The 9,364-nt window shown below is 45.0% G+C and overlaps 2 protein-coding genes across 2 annotated transcripts; one reads left to right on the top strand and one right to left on the bottom strand.

The window, feature by feature from the left end:
- The first annotated feature begins 3,871 nt into the window (after nt 1-3,871).
- On the top strand, nt 3,872-5,885 carry LOC136503586 (uncharacterized). Its single transcript, XM_066498611.1, has 3 exons — nt 3,872-4,237; nt 4,839-5,240; nt 5,325-5,885. Exons 1-3 carry the CDS (start codon nt 3,872-3,874, stop codon nt 5,883-5,885), a joined length of 1,329 nt encoding a protein of 442 aa, XP_066354708.1.
- A 1,858-nt stretch (nt 5,886-7,743) lies between these two features.
- On the bottom strand, nt 7,744-8,781 carry LOC136503587 (protein ALP1-like). Its single transcript, XM_066498612.1, has one exon. The coding sequence runs from the start codon at nt 8,779-8,781 to the stop codon at nt 7,744-7,746; it is 1,038 nt and encodes a 345-aa protein (XP_066354709.1).
- Between the last annotated feature and the right edge of the window lie 583 nt (nt 8,782-9,364).

Below are 9,364 nucleotides of genomic sequence, written 5' to 3' on the forward strand. Positions count from 1 at the left end.
TCTGGCTGAAAAAACAAGCTGAAAAGTACGGATTATAAGATAATCGAACAGGGCCAATTGTCTATTTGAGACAATTCGTGCGTATGGTCGTAAGAATCCTAATCCAGAAATAAATCATTGATACATAGATAGATAGATAGATTCTAAACTATAAGTCATTTTGACTTTTCTTAGTTCGTAGCTTTTGTTTGTTTCCATTTCCAATGTGTCTCCGATCAGAGTCTACGCGTGCTGTTTGGTTTGGCCTTCTTGGCCCGTAACCAATTAACAGCGCTAATAGATTACGCTGCTTTTTGTTTGGTTGCTCCAGCCAGTAACCGATCGCGGCATTATCAGATTACGGCCTGTGCAATCCTGTTGCCCCTCCTCTGCGGGTGTTATCCGATCCGTAGCCGGCTGCAAGACAATAAAAAAATGAACCAAACAAATACCCAGCATTCCTTTCCCATGCAACAGATACACTACCACAGGCATTTTTTCCGTGACGGACGGAACCGTCAGGAAAAGTACCAGAAACCGTCAGTGATGTCGTTCCGTGACGGTTACCATCAGGGACAAGCCGTCAGGAGATAACTGTCAGGGAAAATCCATCTTTCCTGACGGAATACCGTCACGGAATTTACCCTGACGGTTTCTGCCGTCACGGAAAAACTTCCCTGACGTTTTTACATCTGCCGTCAGGAATCCCTTCCCTGTCGGTTGATGCCCAAACAGGGAAAATTTGAACTTTCCCTGCCGGCTTTTTAACCATCAGGAAAGCTCATTGCTTTCCGTGTCAGTGACATAACGTCAGGGAAACCTCTTTCCCCCTCAGTACTACACCGTCAGGACAGGCCTCAGCCTCACTGTCTGTCTACATTACCACATAAATTATTATGCAAATTAATATCACATCAACTCAAATAGCTATTCCACCACAAGAAAGCAATAAATTTACATTCAGCAATGTCAAAACAATATGTAATCATCATTAAAATATTACATCATCCTTGGATCAAGCTACATGAAGGTACTGCTACCCAAGTCATACATGAAGCTAATATCAAATAAAGTCACGAGGAAAGTTAAGTTGCAATGCTTCATTTTAACAGGTCAACATGAAGCTACTAGCAAGATCCTAACAAGTCCTTGGCCAATACAAGGACATGAAGCTGCTGCTTCCTAATAGGTCCTAACAGGCCCTTTGCACAACAGAGTATGTAATTCACTACAAACTCATTCCTGGTTCAAGTTGTCTTCATGCTCTTAGATCCAAATATGCTTTTCAAAGAAGCCAAATTAAGACTAGGAAATCATTCAGTACATCATTTGTTTAGCTTGCATCCAAAACTGAAAGTAAGTAGTAAATAGTCAACTATAGTTAGTGGGGGCAGCAAACTCGCCTGTGCTGGGACGGACCTCATAGAGAACTTGCTGGCCAATGGCGCCTCAAAGCCATGCATCTGCAGAAACAATTGTAAAGAGAGTGCCTTAATTCAAAGACTGGCATACAACATGGCCATATTCTCAACTGCTCTTATCTTTTTTTCCCAGACAATGCACATACATAGTTCCAAACAATTAAAGAACCACATACACACAATTATTTTTCTAGATTAATGTTAACCTGATATCTAGCACAGCGTTGCAAACATGATTTATCTGAATTGTAGAATGTCTGGCTTATCTGAATTTACACACAAATACATATATAGCCATTTGTAAATCCTAATCACGAAGAAGCACATCCTTCCAAGATATGAATATCCATAGTACCACTAGAGATTTGAACAATAGATTATGTGAGAATCACAGAAACCTGCCTATGCTGTAGCGCCATTGGACTAGAGCTCACCCGGGGGGTTGGGTTGCTGGGGATTGCAGCCTCGCCGGTCACTCTTCGTGGAGGAGTCCTGTCGCCGTGGCCACCACACCCGGTTCCCAGCGACGAAGTAACAAGTCCTCTGCTAATTGAAGGAGAGAGACAGAGTAGATCTGAGAGGAAGAAGTTGGCAGAGAGAGAGAGAGAGATATTGATTTCTCACCATGGATGCTGCACCACCGAAGGCTGGAGCACTGTTGTTGCGCCTTCGCCTTCGTCCCGGCACCACGACCGCTCATATCTAGCAAGCGGGGTCGGCGGTGGCTGCTACGCGTGGGTCGGGACTCAGGAGGACGTGGCGGTGGCTGCGGCGCGCGGGTCGGGAGGACGCAGCGGTGGCAGCTGCGCGCGGGTCGCGAGGACGCGGTGGCGGCGGATGCGGGTGGGGGTGAGGTGGCGGCGGCGGCGACGGATGCGCCCGCTTGGGTGGGTCGCTGCCCTTATCCGAGTGCGCAGGCGGCGGGGAGACGACTGGTTGGGGGACGGCGTGAGAGGATAAGGATGGGGAATTTTTTTCCCCTCGTGCGCCATTGCGCGCTCTTTTTTCACGCTGCTGTCTCTGATATGTGGGTCATGGCCAGCGATTGGAGCGCGCGCTCGGCTGGCTTTTGGGGCAAGCTCGCGTCCCCGTCAGTGTCAAAAACTTTCCCCTTGGTACAGCAGAAACGCAGGGGAAAGTTGATGCGCCCGTGACGGAGCGGTGCACCCGAGACGAATAGTTTGGGCCGACAGGAAAAACTGGTTTCGGGTATATACCACCGTAAGTTGATTGCATTTACGTTGCCACTCCCACCGTGGAACCAAGCAGCACCTTAGATTGTTTCAGCAGCGCTGACATGTCGTGTCTGTGTTTTTGTAGTGGGCCTATTACAAAAATTAATGCACGTAGGGGGCTGTGACGCAACGTGGGAGCCCAGTAGCTAGTTTACTATTGCCCTATTCGCTTGGTTGATAAGTCATGGCTGAAAGTATTGTTGACTAATTTGTTGTGAGAGAAAAATGCTGTCCGTTGCCTGAAAAAGTACGGCTTATAAGCGAAGCGAACAGGGCAATATGCAATATATTCTCGTTTGAGCACTATACAAGTAGTATTTTTTTAATTGTTGGATTTATTTCAGAATTTAACGGTATTTATATATTCTTTCAATGATAAACAATATATCCCTTGACAATGACACATTTATGATGACTTATCAATCTGTCATCTCAGTCTTTTAGAGTTGCTCACAAGGTTAGAATGTGTGCACATATGTGCGTTCATAGGGAAGAATATGTGTGCATGTATGGGAGTGTATATGTCTATACTGTGTTGATTTATGAAAAAATTGTTCAATGTTTCTGAAGATAGATAAAATAGAATATCTCAATGGTAAACAATGAATATATTCAGTGTGAACCTTATTTTGTTAGATCAGTCGAGAACAACACGATGATCCATAGTCCAAGCAAAGAAAAACAATTTCAAGAATCATCTAATGTCCTAATATTAAAAAAGAAAATTTCTTCATTTGTTTCTTGCCGTCTCACTCACTCACTCTTTCACACGACGGTCCATCCCTCTACTGCCCTGAACATAAGAGCATCTCTAAGAGATTAGCTAAAGACATATTCTAAATTTGATGATTCAGCTAGCCCTTTTGTAAAATAAAAACCTCTAAAAAGAGTGGGACTAAGAGCAACTCCAGCCCAAGCCCCTACCTGGGCCCCTACCCTAAATTTTAGGAGTTTAGAAAAAAAATCCAACTCCAGTGGAGCCTCAAGATGGGCTCCCATTTTACATGCCCCCTCAAATTATAATTTCAACCCTCCAGATCCAGCACCCCCCTATCCCGTGGGGCCCACCCCACTTTTCCTCTCCCCATCGGCGCGACCTCGCCGCACGCACGCACGCGACCGCGCCGCCGCTGCCAGCTGCGCCGCGCACGTCGCCCCGCCTTGGCTGCTTCCCGCTGACACCGGCGCGCTGTCTCCCGCTACCGCTCGCCCCCCTCACTGCCGGCTCCGGCGAACATGGCGGCGCCGGGTTTCTCCGGAGGCGCGCTGCCTCCCCGTTCGGCTGCTGCCACGAAACGGCGTGCCTTCGTGGCTCCTCATCGCCAATCCTCCTCGATTCCCCTCACTGCCAACCTTCCACATCGCCAAGAAGGCCCTTCTCCCGGCGGCGGCGGCGGCAGGATGCCTCCTCCCGGCAGCGGCGGCAGCGGCTTACCTCCTCGGCTCCCCAACGACCAGCCTCTACTCGCCCCTCGCGCGTTGACCTTCACGGAGCCTCACGCCGCCACCTGGGACGCCGGCAGCACCACAACATCACCAGCAGAGCTCTATGAGGTTGCCGGCGACGACTTCAGCCCCAACCATTGGACGCCTGCCTACTCGGTATGTGTTCGTAGACTGTAAGAATACCCATGTGACTGAATGCCATACTCAATCAGTCTTGTGTTCGCTTTGGTTGGGTGAATCATTTGTCTAGAGCACTTGTTTCTTGTATAAATCAGTCTTGTGTTCGCTTTGGTTGGGTGAATCATTTGGTTTAGGACAACAGGCCATCTTGCTCATGCATTGTCTATGTGACTGACTGAGTGCTGGTGTGGTTGGGATCCAGCATTCCTCAACTGGTTGATTCTGTGAGAAACTGTTGTGTGGGATTGTTCATCCCTGAATGTTACAGCTATTATGTCTGGTTAATTGAGGCATTTACCATGTGTTTAGTTTATTGGCACCACATCCTAACTGACCGTTTGTGCTTGTTACCTCCAATTAATTAGAAGGGGAGCAGCACGTATGTATTGTACATACATGATATGCATATGCATAGCAATATGCTTGACTGCTTGAGTATAGTTCTGTCATTTTATTTCTGGCTGACATGATGCTCACATCTTCCAAGTGCTTGATTTCACCTTTTGCACTGTCTTGAGATATATATGCCAGCCATATCTTGAGATGCTTGATTTCACCTTTTGCGCTGTCTTTGCAGGAACCAAGGACTTCAAGTGCAGCTGGATATTACACAAACATGATCACACAGGAAGTGGGTGATGATTTGGAGTTGCTGAGGCAGCAGGATGCCACTCCAAGTACTGGCAGCAAAGGATCATCCAAGCGAGGCAGCAACTACAGTAATCTTGAAGATATCCAACTTTGCAAATCTTGGATTCATATCAGCAATGACCCTATCATAGGGAATGACCAGCCAGGAAAAACTTATTGGGAGAGAATCGCAAATGATTTCCACAAGAATAGGGACTTTGAGTCCGATAGGAGTGCAAATTCACTCGAGCATCGCTTTGGGATCATACTAAAGGAGTGCATGAAATTCCAAGGCTACTACGAGGAGGTTGAGCGTCGTCATCCAAGTGGCATTCCATACCAAGAGCATGTAATTGGTTCATCCCATATCTTGTCATTGCTATATATCTTGTCATTGCTATATATCTAATCATGCACTTGATCTTTGCTGCAGCTGCTGGAAGCTCAAGCAAGGTATGCCAGAAAAGCGAAGGGCAAAAATTGTCAATTCGAACATTGCTGGCTCACGTTGAGGCATACTCAGAAGTTCGAATCGACACTTGAAGGCAACAAGAGGCCGGCCAAGTCCAAAGAGCTCAACCTCCCAGTAGGAAGTGAACAAGACGATGAGTCAACCGCCCAAGGCCAAGAGAGCTCCTCAATCCCTTGTGCCAAGAAAGCCCGACCTCCGGGTAGAAAGCAATCCAAAGAGAAGCTGAAAAAGAATGAAGGAGATGACGAGTACAAGAATATGATGCAAAACTTGATAGTAATGAAGACCGAGGAACATAAGATGAAGAAAGAAAGGTGGGAGAAGGATATGATGCTTGAGCAGCGCAGGATTGAGATGGAGGAGCAGCGGCTACGGTGGGAGCAGGAACAGAAAATTATGTTTTGTGATGTGACCACCATGGACGATGATCAAAGGGCATATGTGTTGGCCAAGAGAGCGAAGATTGCGAAGGCGATGAGTGCTAGTGTAGGCGAGACGGCTAGTGGTGAGAGTGGAGTCTAGGATATTGTATTACCTTGCTGCTATTGTATTACTAAACCTATGTGATTGTGTTATGAGCTTAGTTCTAGTTTTGTTATGAGCTTGCCAAATATACAAAAGTGCAAGCTGTATTGGCTTAAAAATGTGGTTTAAAATGTGGTTTCAGATAACCTTTGACCTGGTTATCTGGTAACTGAATTTTACATATGCAAGCTGTATTGGCTTGCAGCTACTTTCTAGAAGACAGTCGGGCTGCAATTTCCTTTCTAAATTTTCTCTGCTTGCCTCTCTTTCAGTTATGCAGCTTGTTTTTTGTCTCCAACTGTTATGCAGGAACACCTAAATAGCACTGTGTAACAAGTGTTGGTCATCAGGTTTGCTTTGGAAAACTAGCAGCTCATAACAATTTTTACTAACTCCTCAATACTTAATTTATGATTCTGCTAAACTTGAACTGAACTTTAACTAAAAATAGGTTAAGATTTGTTTGATGGACAAACTGAACTCTGAAATTGAACTCAACAAAAAAAGTAAAACTGAAAATAAATTCTACTGCACTAAAACTGAACTTAAACTGAAAAATAGGCAAAAGTATTGCTTCCACATAGGAATGTCACACAGTACATGTTTTTTCAGCAAAAGTATTGCTTCCACTACAACCAAAGAACATCTTACAACTTATTAGAATTGTATCTGGGTTTGTTCAGGGTATTGCACATCAAGAGTTCGAGACTCACAGAAGTACAATTCCCATATAACCCAAATCACACGGCAAATGATTTTTTAAGTTCTTACCTTAGTTCAGTAACTAAAGTCAGGTCAAAACCAAGGCTCCAAAAAAGTGGATGATGCATCTCATATACTACCAGTGGTGTGTTCCTGTTAAAAATTCAGTTCAGTAAAACAAAGAAGACAACCTATGAAAATAACAGAGCACAGAACACTACTTCTTACCTTACCTCATCTCTAGTTTTAGTTGTAACAGTTGAGAAATAAAATGCACTGCTTCTTGCATGTAGTCCACCACAAAGGGATCAAAGTGACAGTTTATAATGTTCATATCCCATTCATAGTACTCACCAAATGGATGCTTTCCTTTAGTGATAGATAGGGAATAGACATAAGGCTACCCAAACTAAACAGATCCATAGCACGTAAACAATTATGATGGAGCTGTTCAGGTGCTTGCCATCCAAAGCTTCCTGGTGGTCATATGGAGTGCCTTGGTAGGTATCTGCACTGGGCCCTCGATCTTTTGTTTGATGGCAAAACTTTTGTTTGATGGCAAAACTAAATAGTTGTTTGATGGATTTGTCTCAGCTGCAACTGAACTCAGTGCTCCATCAACAACATATATGAAAGGGGCAGCCTCCAGATCCTCTTCTGATCGGTAACAAACAAAAAGGTCACATCCCACACAGCTCATGCGGAAAAGCTTTTCAAGTCTTCCTTCACCACTGCATCAAATATACAATTACATGATCACCACAATCTGAAGTATAACCTAGTAATCAGTATTCAGTAATCACTTTGGCATAATAACCCTGAAGGCTTGTTTGGCAGCACTACAATTCATCCCAATCTAAGCTGTAAATAGACAGTTACAAGCTGTTACAAGCTGTAAATCACACATAATTAAGAACACAGATCTGGATCAAATAACCAGAGATAAGTAAACCAGAGTGATGAGAAGCAACACATAACTGAAGTCAGAAGTCATGTCAAATAGACAGTTAATAATGACACATATCATATAGGTGTGTTATTACAAAGGTTTTATTTTCCCAGAAACTGATGACACAGTGCAGAGTACACAGGACAGGGTGATGTTCTCATGAAAATATTGAGCAAAGCACAGGTACAAATCCACACAGAAACACTAGCTTGAACTATGAATTGCCCACAAGTGCTCTACAAGATCATCACGAAGTCGCTCATGTGAAGACCTATCCTCAATCTCGTCGTGTATCTTCAGGAAGTCCTCTAGCACAAGCGGATTACGACGTTGGTAGTCCATAGGTTGCAACACAGGGGCACCCTCCTGATGGTAGTTAAAATCATCTTCCTCATCTTGCTCATCCTCAATGATCATGTTGTGCAAGACTACACAAGCTTGCATTATATACCATAGATCTTCCTTGTCCCACATTCTTGCAGGACCCCGCACAATTGCAAAGCGAGCTTGGAGTACCCCAAACGCTCTTTCCACATCTTTCCTCGCTGCTTCTTGTGCCATTGTGAAGTGGATCTTCTTGTTGCCCTGTGGATGTTGAAAAGCTTTGACAAACGTTGCCCAGGCTGGGTATATCCCATCAGCAAGATAGTACCCCATTGTGTACTTGTTTCCATTGACCATGTATTCCACTTGTGGCGCCGTCCCAGAAGTCAGACTTTGGAAGAGTGGAGAGCGGCGCAAAACGTTGATATCATTTAGAGAACCTGGAAGGCCGAAGAATGCATGCCAGATCCATAGATCTTGTGATGCAACGGCCTCAAGGATCATGGTCGGCCCATCTTCTTTCCCTTCGTATGCTCCTCTCCAACCTACTGGGCACTTGTCCCATTTCCAATGCATGCAATCAACGGAACCAAGCATTCCTGGGAACCCTCTTGCGCTATTAATTGCCAACAGCCTGGCTGTGTCCTGGGCATTGGGGGCCCTCAAGTATTCTTCACCAAAGACCTCGACGACAGCCTTCACAAAATGTTTCAGACACTCAATGATGGTGCTCTCTCCCATCCTCACATACTCATCCAAAAAGTCGGCCGAAATACCATAGGCAAGCATCCGAACGGCGGCAACAACCTTCTGTATGGGAGAGGCGCCAAGAGTTCCGACGGCATCGGGCTTCTGACGGAAATAGTCATCATGAGACTCCACTGCATCCACTATCCGTAGAAAGAGCGACCTGGACATCCGAAACCTCCTTCTGAAATGTTTCTCACTGTATACACACTGGTCGGCGAAGTAGTCCAGGTAGATGCGATTGTGACCTTCAGAAATGTTCCGTGGCACTTTGCGGCGACCCGGCAACGATCCACGAAACTTTTTCTTGCGCTTGTTTCTCCTCGAGCCCTCAAGAAGACCAGCAATGATGAAGAGGTCGTCATCATCAGATTCATCCTCTTCATCCCACCCTCGACGAGCTCTAGTTCCAAACCTTGACATCTGCCATAGCAACAAAAATAAGAATAGAATATCTGAGGTTCACTCCTTGAACTCATATACATACAGGACTATGACGAAAATAAGAATATGAGACTATAGATGCTGAAAACAAAATTAGGAATTAAACTGTGCATAGTAGAGAAGTACTTCAATTATCACTTCTGTACATGCCTCTCATCGTCTTTTAAATAAATCCAAGCACATTTTCAAACAAAAGAAAACAAATCCGAGCAGAAAGGTGTTCTAGCTAGTACCAAAAGCTACTACCATGGTCTTTCCTGAGTAAGGTAAACGGCTGCCTTATGTCTAGTTAACCACTGCTTCACATTTG

The sequence above is a fragment of the Miscanthus floridulus genome, chromosome 14, assembly GCF_019320115.1.
Source record: "Miscanthus floridulus cultivar M001 chromosome 14, ASM1932011v1, whole genome shotgun sequence".
Classification (NCBI taxonomy): domain Eukaryota; kingdom Viridiplantae; phylum Streptophyta; class Magnoliopsida; order Poales; family Poaceae; genus Miscanthus; species Miscanthus floridulus.